Genomic DNA, 26,556 nt, shown 5'->3' on the forward strand with positions numbered 1-26,556 from the left:
AATTTCTTTCCAGCGACTAGGTTAGAAATCGGAATACACTAGACGGTTTGCAAGAACCCCAGAAGTTGCATACCGCACACTGGCCAATCAGCAAAGAGCTGTGAAGCCATAATGTCAAACTCAAGCATCTGTCTGGGTTGTACCTTTTGTGGTACAACAGTAAACAAAGTGGGCGAGATGGATGGAGACAAAGACATACATTCTGTGTTGGCAACAATTCCTGAGATTGAGGATTTAAAGCCGGAACAAAGAGAATGTTTGATGAAATTTTATCAAGGAGAAAGACGTTATTGCCCTTCTTCCTACAGGATTTGGCGGATTACATTACTGGTTAAATAAAAAAAGTACCCGCCTACTGTCAAGCGAAGGAATCCTAATGCTGCGAGGTCAGACGGTTTCCGCGAACTGAAACTGGCTGATGAATCAGGTTATATCCTACCTGGACAACTGCAGGATTACACAGACAACTCTACTTTAACTGCATTTCTATTTCTAGTCCTAGTTATTTTTGTTTTTAATCATGTTTTCAGATCAATTATCAAAAATTATTAATGTACTTTTTCCATTCTTTAAAAATGCTGGTATTTTAAGGTTTTATTGATTCATTGCAGTCAACAGCTGACACATTTTCATTATTTTCTGACAGCCATTTTTTCTATTTCCCCCAAGATTTGAACAGAGGCTATACCGTTCTTCTCCCCTTCACATTACATCCTGAGACCATCCCTGACATAAATTACAAAACGAATCCTCTCGCACTTGTGAAACGAATTGAGACGTTCCTCTGTCTCGTTGGTGTTCCCCAGGGATCTGTTCTGGCTCCGCTGAAGATTCCTAATTATCGCCGTTTATCTGCTCATTGTCAGGGGGCCCAGAGCAGCAGCCGAAGCAGAAGCAGAGAGTATTCACAGACACTCTCCAGGCCCCTGCTCTTCGCCGTGTGAGAGCCCAGATTGTGGTTGACATCAGAGGTGGGAAGCGGGTGGCGGTAGCATGAAGGTTGAAAGGTCGACTGTTGACCACCCCGGGCAGATAAAGCAGCCTTTTCATGTGTGATCGGCCCGGAGCCCAAAGACAAATCCCAGAGTGTGGCTTTCTTTGAACCGAAGCACCATCACCGCGGCGACTCCTCTGCCCTCTCTGACTAATGAAGGCTATAGCCACCGCTGGAGTTCAATGCACCTTGTTAGGAATATGTGGATAGCTATAGGGGTCTTTTGAATGCATATAGCAAATAATAAGGCAGTTAAAGATAGTTTTTTTTTTTTTCAAGCTGTTTTTGAATTGTGTTGTAAGTGTGACATATATGGCATTTTGAATAGAATTTGTATAAATTGCGATTGTATATTTGAAAAACAGGGAGTGAGTTTTAATTTTACAGACATTATTCTACCCAAACATTCACATTTTTGACCGCCTAAATGTTGTCAGAAAGTCCCTAACTGGGTATGAAATAGTAGCCAGGCTGGCGCCACCTAGTTCCTCCACTCAATTTCATTTCTCTCTAAGGACTAGGTCAGGAATCAGAATACACTAGATGGTTCGCAAAATCCCTGGAAGTGCGAGTTTCGGGCACCAGCCAATCAGGGAAGAGTCATATATTCTGTGTTGCCAACAATTCCGAGGATTTAAAGGATCGAGGATTTAAAGCCAGAACAAAGAGAATGTTTGGTGAATTTTATCAAGAGGAAAGACGTTATTGCCCTTCTTCCTACGGGATTTGGGAAAAGTTATAAATACCAGTTAGTTATAATATACCAGTTAGCCCTGTTATCGGAGCATTACATACGTCACGACCAAATAGCAGCGATTGGTTAAATTAAAAAAAGTACCCGCCTACTGTCAAGCGAACGAATCTTAATACTGCGAGGTCACGATTTCTACGAAGTGAAACCGGCTGAATCAGGCTAATGAAATAGATCAATCCAGCAAAAATATACATAATCTGACTAGATTTTTACGGGTTATGGTCGTAAAATTGAAATGGAGTGATTGTAATTTTAGAAGCAATCTGATTTATCCATACTCAAAACACAACATGAAAAAACTGTATTTTTTAAAGAAACTGTATTATGCAAAATATTTTTTTTGAACTTTCGACCATGTTATAGTGCTGTTCCCTCATTCAAAACATGCCTGAAGTGGTTTTCTGAGTCATTCGTGCATATTTGAGCCATCTTGTGGTCTTTCATGAGCACTATTCAAACCCCCTACGAGATGAGATGAGATGAAATAAACCTTTTAATACATGGTTTTCAATGAATATAGCATTTTCAAACGAACAAAAGGTAACATGGTGATCTAAATATGTTATGTTTTAGCAGTTAATACCCCACAGAAGTGAAATACCCCCTCTTTGATAAAAGGTTGTATTTTTTTAGTTGGTCATTTAGTACAGGGATATTTTGTTTTGGCCGACCTGCCTAAAGAGTACACACAAAGCTCTCATAATAATCATACATTTTATTCATAAAGCACTTTTCTAAACACTCAAAGATGCTGTAGAAAGAAAACAATTAAAAAGAGTACATAGAAATTAATTTACAAAATATAGACATGATTTAAAAGTAGGCTAGACATTAAAAGTGGTTGTAAATATAATTTATATAATTATAAATGGGTTTTGAGTAGCTTCTTGAAGGTTTAATTACACAACTCTCTGTGGTCTATGGGTGAGTTTGTAATACATTTCAATTACAGAATTTGAGGAAACTATTCAAAATCGCCTCAAAAATATTGGCAAACTTTCTCTGCTATTAGTTTCTCTGGATCGACATCTCAACATTCATGCTGGTCAATTTCTAGTCCTTACCGATTTTTTTTCTATATGCCCAATTTTCATATGACGACGAGAAATTGGAAACAGTTTATCAAGTTAAGTTATAAATCAAACTATTTACATGTGATGGGGCTAAAAAGATAAAAAGTAAAGTCTTGAAAATAACCACATTACGCTTATTACCTATGTTATGTTTTCAAAAAAGTACCTGGGGTTGTGTTTTGTTTCATTCACACATGTTTAAGTGACTCTTTCATATTAGTCTGTCTACATTTCCAAAGCTCAAAGTGCTCTGTTCCACCTCGTGATGTCATGTAGTGGTCATTTATTTTAGTTAACATTTACCTTTTCCCTTTTGTTTACTAGAGATTTGCAATTCCAGGTTGAAAATCATCCAAATGAGTCTAGTGAAGGTGTATGGAGTTTAAAAACACAGTGGAGCGCTTCCCATATCACCGCATGACATCACGAGATGGAAAAGAGTGGTTTCTGTTTAAGAAAAAAGCCTAAATATGCAGGATTTGTGTGTTAAATTTGTGTGAATGAAACAAAACACAACTCCAGGTATGTTTTTGACGAGGAAAGAACATCATAACAAATCAGGAAATAATGTAATATGGGCCCTTTAAATGTCATCCACCAAAATGTTAGCACAGTTCAATTATCCTCTGAATTTGTTAGAATATTAAATACACGACGATGTCTGGAGTGCTTTAGAGCATGCATTTAAATTAGACAATTATATCAGGTAATTACATGTCAAAGTATTGTCAAGTTTGTTATGTCAAGAGCTCTACAGTATCACTTTCACTGACTTAACTGTGTGAGAATAACGTCACTGACCCAGACCTGTGACTCATTTCTTACCAGTTAATGCATTGTCCATCAACATTCACCCGCCAAGGGCCCGAGTCTCATCAGTCCATTTACTCTATGTCATTGTATCAGTCACTCCACCTGCCTCCATTTTACAATTCTCTTCTTTTCTAGCATCAGTTTAATTCAATGTAGAACTGTGTGTAAGATTTTGATTTAAAATTTCATAAACATGACTTATATGTGTATGCAGATATGAAGAAGACATGTTCAAATCCAATATATCGTATTTTTCGGACTATAAGTTGCACTTTTTTTCATGGTTTGGGTGGTCCTGTGACTTATACTCTGATGCGGCTTATACTCCGGTGCGACTTATACTCCGGTGCGACTTATACTCCGGTGCGACTTATACTCCGGTGCGACTTATATGTTAAAATTTTCAAACTGAAAACCGCGAAAGGGCACTCTAGGCTTATGTACTCCTGTACCGCTGTCACTTCACACTCTACTGCACATGTCGGCCGCAGAAGAAAGAGAAAAAGCCACTGTCCTGTCTGGTATCATGTCAGTCGATCGCACCATTACTTCTGTATCAATGACAATTTAAAATTTAAACAAACATATAAAGACAACCGAAACCATCCTGTCGGGATTCAGAAAGGCCGGAATAATTCAAACTGGAACAATGCATTTTTTTGGCTGGTGCGACTTATACTCCGGAGCGACTTATAGTCCAAAAAATACAAGATCTCATGCTACAAGATTTTGCGAGACAAAATTGCCATGAGATTGTGCACGCATGTGAAAAATGACTTTCTTTTTCATGTTTTTACATTTGGATTGGACAAAAAAGGAAGTTAAGTACATTTTTTGAGAAACTGTAGTCCTAAAAACTACATGCTATAATGACAGCAGAAATACTAAATAAAGGAAATAAAAAATAATGACGCCAAAATTGGGAACTGGATTGCAAATTTTTAAAATTATTTCTTATAAATAATGTCAAAATCTCGTCTTGTCTTGTTGTCATAGATTGAATCTCGTGTCTCGTCTTATAGAAATTGTATCTCACCCCAACCCTAATATTTAGACTTAGACTTAGACAAACTTTATTGATCCACAAGGGAAATTATTTAGACACAGAAGCTCACACATCACAATTATTATTATAAAAACAAAGAGAAAATCAAAAATAGCAAGAGACTGGTGTCAAATAAGATATAATTATATAAATGTACAAGTAAAAATAAAATATAGAAATAAAGTTAACACTCATCAGTTGTAATGCGGATTTATTCTTAGTTACATGAACATTGGATATACAGGCTAAGTGTGTTATAATTTGATGTTTTGGTTCACGTGAGTCTTCTCCATTTTAGTTGCCAGTCTCAACGCTGAAATCCAGTTGGTTTAAACCTAAAAAGACTCTCTCTGGTCTAAATTGTCCATATACTAAGAAAGAGAAAAACTTGCATGTGTCATCTATATGCAGATTAAGGCTGTGGCAACCCAAGGTCTTTTGTGATTGTAGTATTTTTTCAAGAGGATTACAACACAGGCTACGCACAGTTCCTTTAATGGCATCTTTCTCTACATCCTCTTGCCATCCATCCTCATTTTCCTTAAGCAACAGACTTTTGCTTCCAATCTGATGTGCTTGATTGATGGTCAGAGAGGCTGTTGGTGCAGAAAGGCAGCCTAATTCATCCCCATGGCAACTAAATAATGAATAATAATGAAAAATAAATAATGAATAATAATGAAAAATAAATCAGAATGTTGAGAATCATGTAAAGTGCAAATATTATTATGACTATTTCTCCCTTACTCTTTCAGTCTGCCAAGTCATAAAATGTATTTGCTTTATTTGCTTGATCACAGTCCACGGGCCCCTTAATATTTTCGGTTGTGACCTAATTTTCCAGTATGCATTCACACTTGTTTAGTCCCGGTTTGAGGTCAGGTTAGTTTTGATTTAGGCTAGGTTTTGTCCAGGTTTAGTAGTTAGAGTGTCAAAAAACGCCCTAGACGCCTCTATTTGGACGCCTTTCCATTTGAGTTTAGGGACACCCAACGGAAGAAAAATATTTGACGCGCGTCCATTGACCTGAAACCAAGTGCCCGGTCCCGGTCTTTTCCCGAAACGATGGCGGACCGGACTGAGAGAGGGACTTAATGTATTAAATAAAACCAACAGCGGAGGTGATCGGGTGGATGGCTGCAGCACGTATATATGTATACTCCGCTAATGATGCTGGTTCAGTCCTGGTCCAGTCCTGGTCCAGTCCTGGTCCAGTCCAGTCCTGGTCTAGTCCTTGTTTATTCCTGGTCTGGTCCTGGTGTAGTTCTGGTCTAGTCCTTGTTTAGTCCTGGTCTAGTCCTGGTTTAGTCCTGGTTTAGTCCTGGTCTAGTCCTGGTCTGGTCCTGGTTTAGTCTTGGTCTAGTCCTGGTTCTAGTCCTGGTCTAGTCCTGGTTTAGTCTGTCTAGTCCTGGTCTAGTCCTGGTTTAGTCCTGGTCTAGTCCTGGTCTAGTCCTGGTTTAGTCCTGGTAGTCTGGTCTGGTCCTGTCTAGTCCTGGTCCTGGTCTAGTCCTGGTTTAGTCCTGGTCTAGTCCTGGTCTAGTCCTGGCCCTTCCTGGTCTAGTCCTGGTTTAGTCCCGGTCTAGTCCTTGTTTAGTCCTGGTCCAGTTCTGGTGTAGTCCTCGTGATTCGGTTCGGTGATTGCGACGTATATATTTATACTCCACTAATGTTTATGGTTCTCGCTCTGGTTCTCAGGTCTTTCTCTTTCTTTTGGATAATAACGTCACTATGTCCCTGGATACTTGTCCCTGATTGGTTGACGTGGCCTGTCTGACGCGAAAAGTTCAGCATTTTCAACTTCTGACGCCGACACCCTGGACATGTGTCGCTCAAGACGTGCATCCACATAGACTTTGCATATAAACTGGACGCCTTGACGCTCTGGTCTGAACGGGCTTTTAGTCTTATGGTGTTAAAAACTGCACATAAGAAGTTTGGATTTTTACCTATGATGCAACAATTCAGACAAAATGCATTTTTCAGTGCATAGTATACATATTTGGATTTATATTTAAGTGTGAATTAAGCAAAAATACAGCTCCAGTTATGTTTTTTAGACTTAGATTTTGACAAATTACATAACTACTTTTATTATTATGTATTTTTGAGCAATAAAACCACTTGTAATTGAATAAATGTAAGGTAGAGCTGTTTAATGTCATATTGTGGAACATTCTGAGCAGAGCAATGACATATCCATAGAAACAAGAAGGTGACGGACCCCCCAACCGAAAATTTACGCTGTATACTGTTACTTTGTTAACCAACCCTTGTAGTAACCCAAAAATCCTTTGTGATTTTTGTGTACTACACCCTGCCATATCTGATCCTACTATCTTCTTTTGTTCCTCCATTATCCTCGACTCCACAAACGTCTTTTCATGCCAACGCCATCGCCACTCCTCTTTCTTCCTCCGCCGCATCTGTCCATCAGTGCATAATTCATAGGCCGACCATTTTTTCCACAACGCAACAAAAGAAACGTCAGTGCCACGACAAAACTAGCGCACATGCTTTGTTTGCGAAGAATACATGCAAATAGGGGTGTTCCTCCGTCAAGGCCAGGCTCTCCCAGGTAGAAAAAATGTGAGCAATGCAGAGAAGCCGGTTCTGTGGTTGGAGAGGCTTGGCTATTTCAGTTATAAATGTGTGTGTGTGGAGATCCTGACTATGTTTCACTCGCTTGGATGTATATATAGGCCTAGAGAGAGCTATTTTTAAGGTGCTGTAAATAGTCGTAATGGGCCTAAAACGGTGTTGCCATTCCTGGATTGCAGTCTTCTGGTTCATTCATGAGAGCAGGGTGTATTTACAGAAGCATTGGGTTGCTAATGTTGCAGCCGCCGCGCTCTGAAAAAGGCTATTTATAAGGCAGGGTTTGTTTGTTTTCATGTTTGCAGCGTGGTGAGTGTTGGAGGAGAGAGTTTATGGAGCTGTTGTAGATGGGACGTGGGATTGTTGTGTCATGAGATGGTGAATATGCATGAAAAGGTTTGTTTGTGAAAGGGAGATTGAATAAAATCGGGGTTGTGGTATAATTAATTTGCAATATGCATTTTTTCTTTTATTTAACTTTTTTGTTAGTTCCCATTACACAGCTTTTGGCATTCTTGTTTTATTATTTAAACTTGAGTTAACTCATTATACGAACTTTATTCAGGTGGGGACATTTTACATAGCCTTACATTTAACATAGCCTGATTCATCAGCCAGTTTCACTTCATAGAAACCTTCTGACCTCGCAGTGTTAGAATTCGTTCACTCTATAAATGTTAGGTCTGTCAATGCGGTGTGATCTATTGAGTCTATAGTCATTGAATTACTTAAATTTGCTGTAAAAATGAATGCCTGTGATCAGTTGGGCCATTTCTGCATCCATGGCCTATATAATGCAAAAAGCCCTACCTGCAGCGTCGCTCTCTAGGATCATAAAAAATATAATTTCATTTCAAATAACATTACATGATCTCATTACTTTGCATTTGTTGAATTATATTGTACATTTATCCTGTGATTGTACCTTACATCCTCACTTGTGTATTGACTGACTCGTGATAGGCCCCTCCACAGACTGCAGCGCTCCTCTCGGTCGCGTCTCCGTTCGGGGACTCACGCTGAGCATGTCAGGCGGGCAGCCGGTTGCCGCGGGCGACCTGCAGATCAGTGATGTGGCGGTGATGCCTCTAATGAAGCTGACACAGCACAGCCTCTGCTGCGGGCCCCTGGGGGCCTCCTGCTCCACCCCCCGCCTGCCACAGCCCTGTTAGACATGCACTCCATTCACTGGCAATTCCAATGCACCACGCACCGTTTATGATTATTATTCATATGTGGGAGACGAGGGCCGTGTGCACAGAAAACTGGGTCAGGGGGGATACACTGATTTTTCTTATTTGATTTGATAGTTTGAGGTTTTGGGTTGTAAACTGCAGATTTTGTTCATTTGCATAGCTCAGATTTTTGCATCCCCATAAGATAGCATCTGTATTTGAACTGAACTTCCTGTTTTCTATTTCATATCATTTGGATTTTTGACACTTTCAAGCCTCTGTGGTGTTGTTAATACGGGTGCATTTTGTTTATTGTTAATGTTACAGAGTGAACCCACTACATGTTAATTAATGACATTGTTTAAATCTTGCACCAAGTTGAATTTTAGTCAAATGTGGAGGTAGTAGCTTTTACATTAAAACTTTGTGGCCATTGTACACCACATGCATTTGTATATTTATCCATCCAGAATACTTGCTTACCAAAGAACACTAAAATAGTCGAGTAGAACTTGACTTTAAATTATGTTGTTTCATACTTGTTCCACTTTGGTTTTAGGTGGAAGACATTTGATCCAAAGGCTGTACTCAATTCTCTGTGTCCATCTAAACTCTCCTAAAGCTTTGTTACTGTCTTTGCCTTCATGAACATCTTTAAAATGGATGAAAATAAAAATCTTATTGAGTCTTCTGTTTTGTGTTCACAGGAGCTGCCCATCTGACTTGAAGAAGAGGGCAGACCAGCTGTGTCCAGTGTTGACGACCTTTGACCCGGAAGTCGAACATGATCTGAAAACGGAACGCCGCATCACGCCCTCTCCTCCTCCTCCCTCTTTTTTGTTTACTTTTCTTTTTCTTTAACTCTTCTCGGCGTTAGACGATCTCCGAGCTCTTTCTGCGGCCGTGCCAGCAGGATCACAGCAGAAGAGAAGCGACACACGACGACCAAGACCATCGATTGGTGATTTGTGACCTGACCACGCCCCCTTGCTCCTCCCACCACACGCCGCCATCATGGGGAGGAAAAAGATTCAGATTCAGAGGATCACCGACGAACGCAACAGACAGGTACGGCAACATAGAGCAGAGGTGTACTGTATGGATGTCTAGGGACTAAATACTACAGTAAAAGCTGCAAGTTATTTTTAATGTTGAAGTAGTAATGTATTTGTCTGGATTACAGAATACACACTTCTTCAATACTTTACGAAGATGTGAGTCTGGTCACACTGGAGTATCATAGAGTTTAGATGGGAGTGATTGACAGATGGATTAGCCAATCAGAGACACACATGGGCCACGTTTACATGATATTTTTTTAATTCCAAATACATTTTCGACTGAATTAAATTGTTTGGAATTAAAATATTCTCCTTTGAGTTTACATGGAAATAATAATCTCGAAAACACGTTAAATCATCTTTATTTAATTCTGCTCAATGTCTGGGGCTGGGGAAGGGTTCTGATTGTACAGAGACACAAGCATATTTACGTCGACCGGAAGAAAACACACACTTCAGCTGCTACCGGCTTTTTTGTCATCTCCGTTTGTCGTTACGCCACGGACACAAACATGATACAAACTTTTTTCGTAGTCATTCCAATGATAATTAAGTAGCTCAAGAATTGTCTCATCACACTTTACGTCTGTGAGCTGAGGAGGAGAAGGGACGAGTGTCGGAGAAGGGAAGAAGACGACAAACTGAGTCAACGGCTGCTCTACCTCAGCCCACTCCCACATCCTGCTCACGAATCCAAAGAGCAGTGGATGAAAGTCCGAAGCCAGGACTGGTGGAGCCGGATCATCCGGATTGCGTCAGAAGGGCTGAACGACCGGAATTATTTTTAAGTAGAATAAATTTTTCCATGATCGAGTAATAAATTAATCTGGCTTTAAAATATAATAAACCACCCACTTACTTTGGTATTAAGTTTAATTCCATATAACCATTTTCAAATTAAGTGTTTACATGGTCTTTTTAAAGTAGAATACATTTTTATTCAGAATTAAATTATTTTTATTCAGAATTAAAGCTCTCAATGTGCCAATGGTCTGTCCATATCAAAACAAATATGAAGAAAGGAAAGTTAAGAACATCACAGGGGACTGAAAAATACTTTGGATTTCTGAAAATTTAGTGAGCGAAATTAGAAAATATGTCTAACTCATAGACTGTATAAAAGAAGTGGACTAAGTGAGTGTGCCAGGCTCTGTGTTATGAATAAGATTTTTTTGACGGACAAAATAGGAAAAAAATAAATAAAAAATCAGGATCATGTAGAGAAGGTTAATATGAAGATTTTAAGACCAAAATGATGAGGCTCACAGCAGCAGTTACAGAGAGATCCTAATATAAGTCAGTTGGAGCCAGGGTCAGAAGGAGTCGTATGATCCTCCTGGCGAACTTCCTATTTGGCGGCTACAGCGTTAGCTCTGTCCATTCATATATATGGTTTATGGTCTAACTGTATTTAAAGGTGCTCTATTTAACTTTACTGGTGGGGATTCTGCCAGGCAGTATGACTTCATGATTCAGTTACAGGTTTTTATTGCTAAAAAACAAACATACAAAAACAGCATTCATTTTTTAGAGCTGCTTCAGCTCTCCACAGAGCTGACCTGTAACTTTGCCTGGTTGCGTGCATAGACTGTAAATATAAATGCACATACCTAACTTGCTTGCTGTTGCATTTCAAACAGGAAGTGCGCATTCCGGCTCCATCGATTCATATTGACTCACTCTTAGCTCTCTTTCAGTGATCCCCCCAAATATTAATTAACTCGGTAACCTCACTTTCCCTCCATTGACTAGACTCCGAGCCTTCAGAGCCTGAAAATTCTTTTGCATTGTCGTCCTCCATGATTGTGACTTTCTTCGTCTTTTTTCACCTACTTCAGCGCAGAATAGTGACGTTTGTCGCTTGTTGATGACGTGTAGGTGGGATGAATGCGACCTGGCCGTTCAGACTGAAGTCGCATGTCGAAAGATCGGATATGTATCGGTTTTAAGAGCACATATCCAAGTGTCCTGGGTCACATTTGTAAAAAATCGGATCTGTGTCGTTCACCGTGTCATTAAAAGATCAGATACAGATCGCATAGGGGCGAAAAAATCTAATTTGGGTCACTTCAGGCTGCAATCTGAACGTAACCTTACATGCTCCTGGTGTTTTTATTTCACAAATTTGTCTGTACATCAATCCCTATTCCTAATATGGAACTCCATGCCAAGTTCACCCCTATAACCACAGGCCTCGATGAGCTTTATTTGACTGTAGCCCGTCCTTGCAATCATGTAGACAGACACGTTTAATGCTATACTGGAACATTAAAAAGAAGTTAAAAGTTTTGGTATATTCAGTTGTATTTGACCTTGGATAATGTGATTTACAGTAACATTGTGGATGACCGAATAATATTTTCTCCAAGTTTCCATCTCCCATCCAAAAGCACTAAAACACTTGTTACCAGAAATATAACTTGAGCGCACGCCTCGCTTTAATGAGCATGAAAATTATTTGCCTAAGAAGCGCTATTTCCCTCCTCTCCTTTATCCAAATTCCATAAATACGACTGGAATACATGCTAGGTCTGTCTCACGGGGATACGGTACACCTCCCATCTCGCATAAAGGATATGGCTTTCTTTCACTGGGGGCCATAACTCAACAATAGCAGCGTGTTTTATGAGGCTCAGATGACTCTACGGGGCTGTGATGGGGCCCCTGAGCACCCCAGCACTGCCTCAAGTGAAACAGGCAAGAATAGCACGATACCAGCGCAAAATAAAGCTAGTAAGTCCCTCCGGTAACATTATTGTTGGAGAATAGACGCGTAAATGATCCGTCCAAAAGTGCTAAATGGGTTTTCGGTCCATTGAGGAGATTGAGTAATGAGTTTGACTTCCCCATTGTCGGATATGGAGCATAGTTCACACATTCGGAAATCATGGGAAAGCAGGCCTGTCACGATAAGAGCATTTTGAAGTACGATATATGACTGAAAATGAAAATGCAGACAATGAACGATAATATTTTAACACGTTTTAGGCGGCTGACACAAAAACCCAAGAGCAGATTTAGGAATTTATGATGAACCTGGAGTTGTGTTTTGTTTGAGTTATCCTTTATTATTAATCTGTCTACATCTCCAAAACTCAAAATGCTCTGTTCCACCTTGTGATGTCACAAAGCAGTAGTTTTCAAGTTAACATCTACCTTTTATCTTTTGTTTCGAAGAGATTCACAACTCCAGCACTGAAATTACCCAAATGATTCTAGTGAAAGTATATGCACTTAAAAAAAAAATACAGTGGAGCACTTCCTGTATTACCACTTGATATCATAATGTGTGTTTTCTGTATTGAAAACTTCAGGCTTTTGGAAAATGTTGGATTTAGGAGTTACTGTTTTTTTTTTTCCATGTACTTGAGCAAAATTTGACCTTCCCCAGTACAGATACTATATTGTATAAGCAGCTCTTGAGGTCAAAATAAGTCGGCTGTATACGGTCTGCATCTAGCTTAATTGCATCAGGAAGTGCATGATTAGCATGCTAGTTATTGTTAGCTTTACTTTGGCAGCAAAACTCCCTTTGAAAGTTGTGAAACGCGCTTACAAACTCATCGTGGTGAATAATTAGAATGTTTTGAATTATGGGTGTGCAAAAATATCAAAATATTGCTAAATTGTATCGTTGAATGTGAAGATACAGTATCGATATCGTGGGCTACTGTATCAATATATATCGCCAAGAGTATTTTTTTGTATATTTCACTAAACTATTTTGTTACAGTGCTACAGTTTTGTTGTTTGTTTAGTGGAAGGAAACTCTTTTATGCAACACATTTCATATTTTCACTGTTTTAATTATTAAATTGAGTGCGTTTCATATTAACTAACTTAACTAAAGTGCTTTAATAAAGACTTACAGTATCACAGCCATGATTTAGCCTTTATTTTTTATTGAACTGTATTGAATCGTTTTGAAATATACCATATTGAATCCCCAGTAATGATATATTGTATGTAAGTGGCTCTTGAGGTCAAAATAAGTCCGCTGTATACTGTCTGCATCTAACTTTATTATATCAGGAAGTGTGTGACTTCCATGCTAGTTATTGTTAACATTAATTTGGCGGCAAAACTCCCTTTGAGCGTGGTGAATAATTAGGATGCTCAGAATGCACAAGGTAAGTAAGAAATAACTTTGGACCACTGCAAACTTTAAAATAAACTAGTTCTGTTTTTCATGTCTTCTGTAGTTGTAGTAAAATAAGACACTAGGCATGCAATAGTGTTTTAATTTTCCACCCTACTTTTTCAGCTTGCATGACCTCCAATTCTGGCTGAGTTTTGTCACCTCTATAAAAACGCAAAAAATAAAGTTTGCAGTGGTCCAAAGTTATTCCTCATTTACCTTATGCATTCTGAGCATCCTAATTATTCACCAGTGTCAGTTTATAAACGCTTTTCACAACTCTCAATGAACAGAGAGGAGTTTTGCCATAACAGTAACACTAATAACAACTAGCATGCTAAGGTACACTTCCTGATTGACAATAAAACTTTGTAATTAGATGCAGACAGTACACAGCGGACTTATTTTGACCTCAAGTGCTGTTTATACAATATATCTGTACTGGGGCATGACAAATTTAGTAGGTTTATACCTTTGTCAACCACAGCATTTCAGAAATAAAAGAAAATGTTTGAAAATCGTAGCGATCTAAGATGTGAGATTGGGTTAGAAAGCTGTACTGTTTGATAATTCTTCTCCTCTCCGTTCACAGACTCATCCGTCATAGGCTCATATGCATAAATAGAAACTACGGGTGCCTGCGGGGCTCAGCAGTAAGAGGAGCCGGTTCAGATCAGGTGTCCGAGTGTTTGTCAATAAAGAGATAAAGGGGCGTGCTCTGCGGTTATTCACAGTTATAGTGTCAAATAGACCTGACAGGGCTCGGCATTAGAACAGACGAGGGTGAACAAACAGACGTCCCTATTTATCCGAGACAGTCCCAGTTTTGAGCCATGTGTCCCCTGTCCCAGCAGATTTATTTATCCAAAACCAGTGATTTGTCCCAGTTTTATGTAAGAAATGTCCCAGGTGTCCCTATTTTTGACCAACCTGAGACATGCCAAGAATAAAGAGGCATACATTGTCATTTGTTGAGGTAAAAAACAGAAAAACTGCTTAAAAATGACCAAAACACAAAGAAAATGTGACTATACTGACTCACATTTTAGTCACGAATGGTCTCGGCATAACAATTTTCCTTAAGTACGCACTCGTTTCACAATTTTATTATCACCAACCACCAAAAAACCAGGGATGTCCCGGTTTTTTATTTTGAAATTCTGGTCACTCTAAAACAGATCAAATTGTTACCACACATATAGCGAGATTAGATCATATTTTATTGTACATACATTGACAAACTGTGTATATTTTATTTTAATAATACGGTGTGTCAAATTATCTTAGCAACATGACTTTTCAACAAGGAACAAGGCTTTAGTCAAGATGCAAGTTTGAGTTAAGGAAAGATTTTGGAAAATGATCTGATTGTGATTACGATTATATTTGAGATTTATGTTTTAATAATAGGATTCTGTCCAAAGTTCACATATTAAAGGGAACATTTTATCCTATTTTCTAATCTGTTATAATGTTGTTTCCTCGTCACAGGCATATCAGGAGTTTTGTTTGTTTCATTCACACATCTTTAACTCCTAAATGCTGCATATTGATGCCGAGTTCTTCTCTCAAACTGAAAACACTGAAAGCACCTTGTGATGTAATACAGGAAGTGCACCACTGTGTTTTTAAACTCCATGCACCTTCGCTAGAGTCATTTGGATAATTTCAGACTTGAAATTGCCAATCTCTACTGAAGAAAAGGTAAAAGGTAGCAGTTAACTTGAAATCTACAGCTTCATGACATCACTAAGTGGAACATTATTTTGAGTATTTTGAGATTTGAAGATGTAGACAGACAAATAGTAATGGACTTAAACACGTGTGAATGAAACAAAACACAACTCCAGGTCTGTTTTTGATGAGGTAACATTATAACATGACTTAAAGCTCACAAGAGTCAAATTTGCGTAATTTAAAACCTTGGAACAGGTCCAGAAGAATTGATAAAAAGACTGAAATATGAACCGTTAAATGAATACACCACAAAAACTTAAATCTAGCCAAGTTAATATACTTTTATCATGTTTATCAAGTTTTATTATGATTTGAGTAAATTTCATTCGACAAGTAAAATGATCTACTAATGTAACGAGACTTTTTGTACTTAAAATATGAAAATACATCTGCTACACTTAAGAAAAACAACAACTCAACAAAATCTAATGTTGCTTGAATTAAGAAAAACACACTTATTCCATTGGTAGATCATTTTATTTGTCAAGATGAATCTAATCAAATAATGTAAAATGTTCTTAATTTAAGTCATTTTAACTTACTGAGATATTGTTTTTTGCCAGATTGTATAGATCTAAACTGCAGGATTATTTTGTTTTGTATCGAGGAAATTATGGTCCTTGATAAATTTGACATTCAAATTGACATTTCAAACCAATTTTGATTAATCTTGCACCAGCTAAAGTTGTGATACCCATGGATACTACAGCTATTATCAAAACTACTCATATTACACTCAGGATTTCTTTTCTTTTCTTTTTTGTCTTTTATTTTTCAACTTCCCCGCTAATCAGTGTAAGAAAACAGACTGAAAAAAGCAAATGCCAGGTGGCTGCTTGGGTTCTTTCCAAGCCCGTCAACACAGATGAACGCTATAGGATTAGACGACCTCAGATATCACTCCAATTCTCTACATTTGTACAAAGTTTACATTCAGCTTTAACGCCTTACCATAACTTCTGCAAACGAAATGAAATGACACCAAAATTCACCGCGGCGGGTAAGTCTTTTTTGCAATTTTTTCTTCGCTCCTGTGGCAGAGTAGTTAGCGTTGAATTGGTAGAACAGAGAGCGCGTTCCCCTCCCACGTGTTGATTGAGACACTGCCATAAGCTCGGTTAGGAAAACATAGCGCGCCGAGTGTGGGCCCTGGCTGGAAAAGTGACAAAGAATTCATTTTTACATGGACAAAAAGAGGAGACAAGCCAGGGATTGTCAGGCGAATTGGATTCAAATCAGGTTTCATTTTGGGAGAAGAGCAAAGAAAAAAATAAGGTGGTGATGTGGTCTGACTGTAGCAGAACCTCCTCGCTGCTCTGATGAAATTTGGTGTAACTACTTTGGAGATTTGAATTCAATTTGGGGACTTCAGTTGTGATCATGTTTGAGATTTAACCTTGATAATAACAAAACTGGCTAAGTAAAGGCCGCCACACGCTACAGGAGAATTTGCCCGATTTAGGCTGCAGATTTGCTTCTTCCCGAGTCTTCGTGTGAGATTTTGAAGCCGCTGCCCTCCTCGTGTGTGGTGCCAGTGTGACTCTGAGCTGCTCTGTCACACATCGTAACCTCCAGACATCACCACGCCAACAGCCGATAAAACAGAGCGTCGGGCAGAGGAGTGACGGACACAGAGATGCAAAATGCAAACTCAGGATAGAGAGAAAATAATTATTACTCACCTCTCATGAGTAATAATTATAATGTCACCTAGTCCACAAAACCTTGCTATAAATCCAGTTTGAGGCGTTTTTTTAAAAGTAAAAAGGCCAGAGTAGTTCCTCATGTGTCTGTTTACATCCACACAGTGCACGGATCAAGGTGAAGTTGAAGATTAGCAATAGTGACTCTACTTCCTGTGTACTTTATCTCCAATCTTTTATGCTTTAAAAGTCATGTATCTGAAGTATTGCACCACATTTCACAAATAATAATAACGCAGTTTTGACTTGTATCTAAACTAGAAGTACAGTGCTCTGATTTTTTGAACACTTAAGAGTCTCAGAGCGAGTGGTTTTACTGTAGACAGGAATCAACTGGCACAATTGCGCTCACAACTTTGTAGCCTGTGGTCTGCAAACATATTCTGCTGCAGTCTTTGCGATCGGAGATTTAAAATCTCATAAGATTCTCCTCGTGTCTGTAGTGTGCACTTTTTGTCGCACGTTTAAAAATCGTTTAAAACCGTCAAATCCTGTAGTGTGTGGCGGCCTTAACTGATTTATTTTTTTTAATCCAATGAGGTTCATTTGGTCTTCCGATAATTTATGTTATCAGGTTCTTTTTTCAGACCAAGAGTTTGTTTTCATACCTGACAGTTTCGACTGCTCACTAGTGGTCACATGATGTTGCTGTGACGTGTCCGCTCAGGAGATTTATACAGGTTTTGGCTCTGTTTTCCTACCTGTGGAGACAGGACGACAGCGCCATCTGCAGTTCGACATCCTCAGGACAGTATCCCAGGTGTGTGAGTAAAAAAGCCCCCTCGCCCAGTTTATAGTCCCGTGGGCAGTTTTAAATTTTTCGATTGCCTCTTTAACACTTTCCCCCATGAAGACGACGTTTGACGACCCCCCTGTACCCTTAATGACGACTTTTGACACCTCCGCTGTATCACTAAAGACGTGATTTGACGACCTTTAGAAATGGCTCGGTTTTTCACATTTAAACAGAGACTGCGATAGGTGGAGGCCAACCACACTAGGCTGACCAATAGGATTCAAGGATATGTTTTCGCCGTTTTTTTCCGAACATGAAACACATGCAATGGAAAGATCACGCTGCGGCGCACAGTTTTAGAAATAATGAGGAGCGGACATATTTTATGGATAAGTTTAGAGAAAGTGACTTTTATAGATTTCAAAGTGATGATGAGGGTGACGGACTTACAGAGAGTGAATCTTACGAAGATGAGAATGCCGCTGATGCGTCTGTATGGAGTCCTGCGATATCCGAACAAACTATCCAGGCTTTATACTCGATTATGAACCAAAATTGCCCTGAAATCACTCTGGAAGTCTGTTTTCTTTTATGCAGTTATGCTCTATGGGTAGTCCTAGTAACATATGTATGGGTTGTTCCTAGTAGGCGTCCAGGGGGGAAAGAGTTAATCCACCAAAACCTGTATTAATCAACTGACTGGATCACGTGACCACTCTGAGGAAGACCGTGAGGGAGCATTCAAAACTGTCAGGTATGAAAACAAACTCTTGGTCTGAAAAAACAACCTAATAACATGATTTTTTTCCATGGAAAAATATAGCAAGCGCTCTTCGTCGAAATATTGTTCCTTTGGCTATAATCTTTCACAGTATGGCATAAAATAATCTATCTCCATGGAGGCTGTTCCGAAGTATGGTTTTAATTTTCTTTTAATGTGAAATCATGATGAGGTGCCACATCAAGAAAGTTTCGAGTGTTGCATTTGTAGTTTGATCCTTCTGTCTGTGTCACTAAGGACAGACTCTTGAGCGAGGGTCATGGTCAGGAGTACAGCTGGAGGAGTGACACAGGGAGAATATGCAAACTTCATGGTCCTAGAAGAGAAAACACCGTCTTAAATCATTTTTTACGTCCAGAAAACACGACTTTAATCTTGATTTGAGTAAATGTTGACTAGATGGAAAGGTGTATTGTGTAATTTTTCTGGTTGAGGGTCCGTCAAATGTTTTTCTTCTACCAAGTTACAGGTCAGATCTGTGGGAAGGCGATGCCGCTCACAGTCATAATGCCTGTTTCTCTGGGTATTTTTTAGCTATAAAACCACTTGTAGTTTAGTAAATGTAAAGTAGAGTTGTTTAACCCTCTCCAGGCAGGCGCTGCAGATTTGCAACAGCTAAATTCCAATTACCTACTTACTCCACATCCATATTTTATGAGCTTTTTTTACTCAGGAGCCTTTTCTCCCATCCATGCTGATAAACGTGGACGATGCAGACTGTGCAAGAACGGCTACACACAAACGGCCTGCCAGAAGTGCAAAATACTTTTTTTGTTCACAAAGGATAAAAAAGTCAGGATTGTATATTACTACCCCATATGATCATTTTCCCCAAATATCAGATTTTTCCTGATACTAAAAATTAATTTGAGTCTGAGAGGGTTAATGTCATACTGCGGAACATTCCAGGCAGAGCAATGACGTATCCATAGAAACGAGACGTTACACAATGCAACTTTTTTTTTACAATTTTATTTATAAATTTTGATAGCACATTACAGAGTATGTATACCAAACATCATATTTATGCAGTTTTTCCAAAAAATAACCCCAAGAAAAAACAAAACAAAACATAGAACACACAAAAAAATTAAATAAATAAAAAAATTAAATAAAAATAAAATAGATTAATAATAATAGCAATAGTAATAGTAATAATAAAAGCTAAAGTAAAAAAAAAAAAAAAAAATAAAATAAAATAAAAAATGTTATATAATAATAATAACAAATGAAAAAACAGCAGATAACACAAAGACGGATAAATACACAGTGACAGATTAAGAAAAAGACATATACAACCACGCTACGGTATGGTGCCCATTTTATATGTGTATTCTTGAAATTACAATCTTTTTTTTTTCTTTTATTATTATTATTTTAATTTACATTTTTTCTCTATTTCTATTTTAACTAGAACAGACAGTCAGAATAAACAAAAATCAAGGTAAATACCAAACTCTAGCAAGACACTACCCCCCTCGCCCGTATGACAGGAGCGTGTGGTGGTCGGAGAGGCCGATGGCCCAGACTCAAAGCCACTCTTCCGCCCCACGCAGGTTGTAATCCATATATATTTTTCGTCTTTTTTTTTTTTTTTTCATTTTCACCCCATATCTGCGGTCTTTATCTCCCCAACCTCTCCTGACAATGTACAAGGCTGATAGACCCTCGATAAAAGCTGAGCACGGGAGGAGATGAGGTGAGATACGAGGGAGGAGGAGGAGGAGGAGGAGGGGGGGTACCCGGGCAACGGAAGGGGGGCGTCGAGTCGGTTGCCCCTGGATACGACCCCGATATCATTTGATTTGCGGCGGCAGGAAGCTACGAGCGAGCCAAAGTGCCGTGCTGTCGGAGGTAAGGGGGAGTGATGGAATAAGATGTACAAAAAAGAAAAAAAAGAAAAGGGAAAAAACAGCGTGGGAAAGGAGGAGGAGAGGTGAGGGGAGGGGTCACGTGGAGGGCTTTATCTTCGCAATCTTATCTCCTCTCCAGCGCTCCCCCCTCTCTCTCTCTTTCTCTCCTTCCTTCCATCTTTCTTCATTAGATTCTTTCTGATTACATTGGGAGCCCGCGGTTCCACTAATACGCAGGCCTATAGAAAAGATAGCATTACCCGCACGGGGAGGCAGGAGGTACTTACTGCTTTGGGAGATCTCATTTGTAATGGATATGAGACACGGTGCGCTGACTGGGGATGGGGAGAAATATGCTTTCGTACATATAGTGTTGAGTTTTGAGTATTTATTTGGACGCAAGTTTGATTTCTGTTCTGTAAATGACATTAAAGACTCTTGTGAGCTTTAAAATCCATGTATCATTCGTTCATTCATTGTTCAAAATACAACTAAAAATAAGAAAATGAAAAAACAATGATTTTCTTTATTATTTGTCTCTAAAACCAAAATGAAAAAACGGATAATGATTAGTTTTTTTCAGTTTTTGATTTTGGGTTTAAATGAATAATGGAAAAAACGGATAACGGCTGTTTCCCGTTTCCTTGACTTAAACTGCGATGCCAGAACTTTTGCACCGCATATGGACTGAACCAGGTCTAAACCAGGTCTAAACCAGGACTAAACCAGGACTAAACCAGGACTAAACCAGGACTAAAAAGGTCTAAAAAAGGTCTAAACCAGGACTAAACCAGGACTAAAAAAGGTCTAAACCAGGACTAAACCAGGTGTAAACCAAGACTAAACCAGAACTAAACTGGTCTCAGTCCTGGTCTCAGTCCTGGTCTCAGTCCCGGTCTCACGTCCTGGTCTCGTCCTGGTCTGAGTCCCGGTCTGGTCCCAGTCTTAGTCCTGGTTTCAGTCCTGGTCTGGTTGGTGCACCTTCCGGCCAGTCCTGACACTCAGTCCTGGTTCAGTCCTGTTTTTGTCCTGATTTAGACCTGGTCTAGTCCTGTCTTAGTTCTGTTTTAGTTCTGTTTTGGTCCTGGTTTAGTCCTGGTTTAGACCTGTTTTAGTCCTGGTCCAGTCCTGGTCCAGTCCTGGTTTAGTCTTGGTTTAGTCTTGGTTTAGTCTTGGTTTAGTCTTGGTTTAGTCTTGGTTAGTCTGGTTTAGTCTTGTTTAGTCTTGGTCTAGTCTTGGTTTAGTCTTGGTTTAGTCTTGGTTTAGTCTTGGTTTAGTCTTGGTTTAGTCCTGGTTCAGTCTGTATGCGACGCAAAAGTTCGGCATCGCAGGAAATGGCCCTTATCCGTTTTTTTCATTGTTCATTTAAACACAAAATTGAAAACTGAAAAAACAAATCATCAACCATATTTTCATTTTGGTTTTGGAGACAAATAATGAAGATGAAGAAAATTACTACTTGAAAATTACTTACTTTTGAGCTAGACTAAAGTCTAACTCAATGAAATTGAACAGTTTAGGTCTTGAACATTATTAGTTTATTATGCACTGTAAAAAACAATATCTGGGTAAGTTAAAATGACTTAAATGAAGAACATTTTCCTTTATTTGAGTAGATTCAACTTGACAAAAAAGATCTACAAATGGAATAAGTGTGTTTTTCTTAATTCAAGCAACATTAGCTTTTGTTTCTTTCTTTTAAGAGCAAAAAGTTGTTGTTTTTCTTCTTTTAAGTGTAGTATTTTCATTTTTTCATTTTAACTACAAAAAGTCTTGTTCCACTAGCAGATAATTATACTTGTCAAATTATACTTTAGTCAAATTATGACTTTCTTAATTCAAGTCATTTTAACTTGGCTAGATTTTGCAGTTTGGGACTGAAATCAAAGACATAATTTTAAAAGTAGTTATCTTGAAAACTATCAAATCTAGCTCTATGATGATGTTGATGTTGGTCTACCAGATCCTTTAGCCCTGTATAAGCTGCCTTCCTCTTTAAATTTTTGATACCAAGTCTGAATTTGTTTGCCAGTTAGTGAAGATTTTCCAGATTTTGCATTGAAGGCTGCACAGTCTTGGGTGAGTGTGTGCGAGCAGATTCCAAGACGCAAAATGACTTATTTTTAGTAGTGAACAGCATGGTTCAACCTGAAAACAGAACAAAAATAAAACATTCAATACGGTATAAAATCTTGATCTGTTTCTCCTAGGGCTGTAATGGTACACAAAAATCATGGTTTGGTACATACATCAGTCTTGAGGTCACGGTTCGGTTCATTTTCAGTACAGTATGGGAACCAACCAACACTTTGTTTTAACATTATACAAACGGGAAAATAAAATAAATGCAAAGTGCTGCTTGGTAATACTAATAAGTTCAATAAAATATTCTCAAATACGCAACAAATGGGTCCGGTCAAGCGGTATAACGGAGGGAAACAGGGGCAGATTTTTTACATTCAAATGTCTCTTATTCAGAAACTAGAGGGACTATTGAAATAAGTAAAGTATCAGAATGTAGGAAAGAGTTACACTCCAACAGGGTCAAGTTAAACCTGTCATATTCTTTCAAGTTGTTGACAAAAAATGATAAAACTCATGTTGGTAACGGAGGGAATGAAATATGCAGCACTTTTTGGGCAATAAATACAAACAGTGATAACTCTTGGTTCTCACTTACATATCCTTAACAAACTGGTTTGAATATTTGCTTCATATAGTTTTCTACCATATGGTACAAGATTAGGTTGAAAAACCTTTTACTTTTTGAGTAATGAGATTTTTTATTAAGAAAGGTCATGGCAACGGAGGGAAAAGTAACGGAGGGAAAATTGTGCAACAAGTAGAAGGTGCAGGATTTTGCATAATTTGTCAGTTTTTTTCTTCCGAATACTTTAATATTACTTCAAAATGAAAGGAAACTATTTCTATAAAATATGTCAGTCCTTCCAAGCAAATTTTTATCATTTTAAATATTTTTTTTTTTTTGAAAAATCATGTACCTTCATCAACACAAGATATGATGAAATACATTATTTACATGATTTGCAGGTCTTTGAAATTTGGGAAATAATTTTTGTTCCATGTTTCATACATGGTCTGTTTAAAACGTATGGAACTTTAAAACCAAAATGGTACAGAAAAAAGGTCAACAGTTTCATAAACTAGAGTACATATGTATCTGTTCAATACATTTTTATATCAGATGCATTAACTTGAATTTTAGGCTTTGCTGTTTACTTCTGCTTGACCCAAATGTATGAAATATTAAAGGCAAAAGTGAGGACCACGGCGCGACAACCGTAGTTTTGCAAGGATTCACGAAGTTCAGAGGAATGTAGTCAAGGTGGGGGGCAATTGTTGTAAAGGCAACTGCCCTAACTATAAAGCGCTGCGGAAAACACTGCCACCCCAATCACGGACCTGTTCCCTCGTGAATATTAAAGACACCTCACCTCACCGAACGTCGTGTACTGTAACAGTTCGGCACGAAAACATCTGCCATTACACCCCTAGTTTCTATACATTCTGTGAAAATTTGAGTTTACTTCAACATGAATTGCCTAAATTAGTGGCCTGCGAAATTATGTCAATTTTTTTTGGGACACCCTCTAAATGCACTTGGGGGATTTAATAATTGCTCCAACTCAAAATGCAATTTCAAGTTCATGTCAGTGCATTTCACAGCCCTACCGTGCTTCTGGCCAGTTACCTGATTGAAGGGCGGGTCAAATCCAGAACTCACCAATTTCTACATTTCAACCCTAGAACAATCTACCTCCATCTTCAATTTCAGAATAAAACATGCCCTCAATCCCCGACTATAATAAAAAATAATAAATGACTAATTGTTGAGTCCTCTTCAGTGTCTCCTCATGAAGGTCTCTCCATCCTTTTAGCTCCTGTGGTCGGACTGGAGAGGGACATCGGGGCTTTCATGTGTTTACAATGGTGCCTCTGTTTTCTCTCTCCTCCGCTCAGGGTTAAAGGCTCTGCTGACCCAACTAGCGCTAATAAAAGTGCCTCAAGGTGAAGTGTCCCTCTCCTTGCGCATGCCTCTTCGATTTTATTTGATTAATTGGGTGAAATCATTTGAAACGCATTAAGGATGTGCAGTTTTGGACATGGTATAGATTCGTTTCTTTATTATTGTGAGGGTTATTATAAAGATACACATTTTTTAGTCTTGAATAACTTAAAATGTTCCAGTTTTTGTTAAAGTTGCATTGTGTAACTTTTCTGAAGGCTCTGTCAATTGCTTTTGTCCAGTGTTTCACAGTAGGATATTAAACCTTTCTATCTTCACTCTTCACTTTTCTAGGTATTTTTGAGCTTTAAAACCTGTTGTGAAATGTACTGAAGTCATTTGAGTCCGAGCAATTATCAAAACGCAAAAAGTGCAGTTATTTAAGTAATAGAACGTCTAGTTTTTCGTTTTTAGACCTCTACAAACAGTTTATCCGTTCATATTTCAGTCTTCTCCTCCATTTTTGGATCTACGTTTTAGTGTTCACTCATCAGAAACATACCTGGAGTTGTGTTTTGTTTTTGTTTTTGTTTGTGTGTTTGACGGACCCTCCACCAGAAAAGTTACACAGTGCAAATTTAACTATAGGCAAAATTCTCTAAGTAGTTTTTAGGAATATGCGTTTTCATTATAGAGAATCTATTATCAAGAACTGTATTTGAAAAGTCTGTTCGAGTACATAGGTATTAGGTTACATTAGGTTAAAAACTTCCTCAGGTGAGTATCATTTTGATACCAGTTTTAGTATTGCTTATCTGAATTTTGAGACTTTTGACAACCCTTAAAGGTGCACTGTGTGACTTTTCTGATGGAGGGGTTAATGCGTTGCCTGGAATGTTCCATGGTATGAGATTAAACATATCTACCTTGAGACACAAACTAGAGCCCGACCGATATGGATTTTGCTGTGGCCGATATGAAACTGATATAATGGGAGTTGGAGCTGCCGATAGCCGATATAATCGCCGATATATTTAGTGATGTAAAAATTCACTGTAAATGTTGAATTGTTTAAAACACTTAGGTTTGGCTCTGGTGGATTTTAAATTGGGTTTATTTAGGCAACATTTATTGTTATTCTGCCTCTTTACATCATATTTACAGACAGTAGGTTGGTTTAATGGCATTTTTGCATCACATTCTAGACACTAGTGATGGGTATTCCAGTTCTTTTTAGAGAACCGGCTCTTCTGGCTCGGCTCACTAAAAGCTGCTGGTTCTTTTGGCTCCCAAGCGGCTCTTCAGATTGTTTTGTTGCAAGCAGGACTAAAGCAGGTCTAAAGCAGGACTGAATCAGGACTGAACCAGGTCTAAACCAGGACTGAAAAAGGACTAAACCGGGACTTATTTATTTTATGCTAAACTACAGCCAAATATACCGATATATCGGTCGGGCTCTAACACAAACCTTCGCAACTCTAGTCAATAGACATTTTTCGTAAATCCCAAAATAAAGGTGGATTTGACCATTATTGAATGAGGATATTTTATTGTTGATTGAGTGATCGTGTCTCTCTAAACAATTAGTATTACTCAAGTTTTAAATGATGAAAAACAATCATTGAACCAGCAATATATGGATCCATAAGTCGTCTATTTGGACATGAATGTAGCCCATTTCTTTTTCTTCATCACTCAATTGAACCAGCAATATTGGAACAAAATAGTGTGTAGAACTGTTTATTGCAGACCTACATGCAGATCGTGACAAGGCGACCCAAAAAAAAATCTCTAGAGGCCCACCTGTCTTTGGAAAATGATGATCTAGATCAGGGGTCTCCAACCTTTTTTCTCCAGTGAGTTACATTTAAAAAACAAAAATGCCAGAGAGCTACCAATTTCAGCAGTCGCAAAAAACTGAGTCTTAGATGGGGAACAGTTTGATGCTTATAAAACATTAACCATTATCTATTTATCGGTACAAGTTAGACATCAAAATGATATAGCTAAAAGGTAATCAGATTTTACTTATTATCCACTTATAATTCAGAAATCCCTTGGCGAGCGTCTTGGAAGGGGATGGAGAGCTACTGGTTGGAGAGCCCTGATCTAGATTTTATTCATTTTGGGA

General features: G+C 38.5%; 1 protein-coding gene across 2 annotated transcripts in view; it reads left to right on the forward strand.

Moving 5' to 3' along the window:
• The window catches only part of mef2d (myocyte enhancer factor 2d), a 270,090-nt gene that overhangs the window by 116,704 nt on the left and 126,830 nt on the right, over positions 1–26,556 (forward strand). For both annotated transcript variants that reach the window (XM_055163740.1, XM_055163741.1), the window contains exon 3: positions 9,157–9,517. In XM_055163740.1, coding sequence (XP_055019715.1) covers positions 9,464–9,517 — 54 coding nt within the window. In that variant the 5' untranslated portion in view covers positions 9,157–9,463. The remainder of the gene's footprint in view (positions 1–9,156; positions 9,518–26,556) is intronic.

The sequence above is a fragment of the Boleophthalmus pectinirostris genome, unplaced genomic scaffold, assembly GCF_026225935.1.
Source record: "Boleophthalmus pectinirostris isolate CB_2022bp ecotype Guang Dong unplaced genomic scaffold, ASM2622593v1 HiC_scaffold_6, whole genome shotgun sequence".
Classification (NCBI taxonomy): domain Eukaryota; kingdom Metazoa; phylum Chordata; class Actinopteri; order Gobiiformes; family Gobiidae; genus Boleophthalmus; species Boleophthalmus pectinirostris.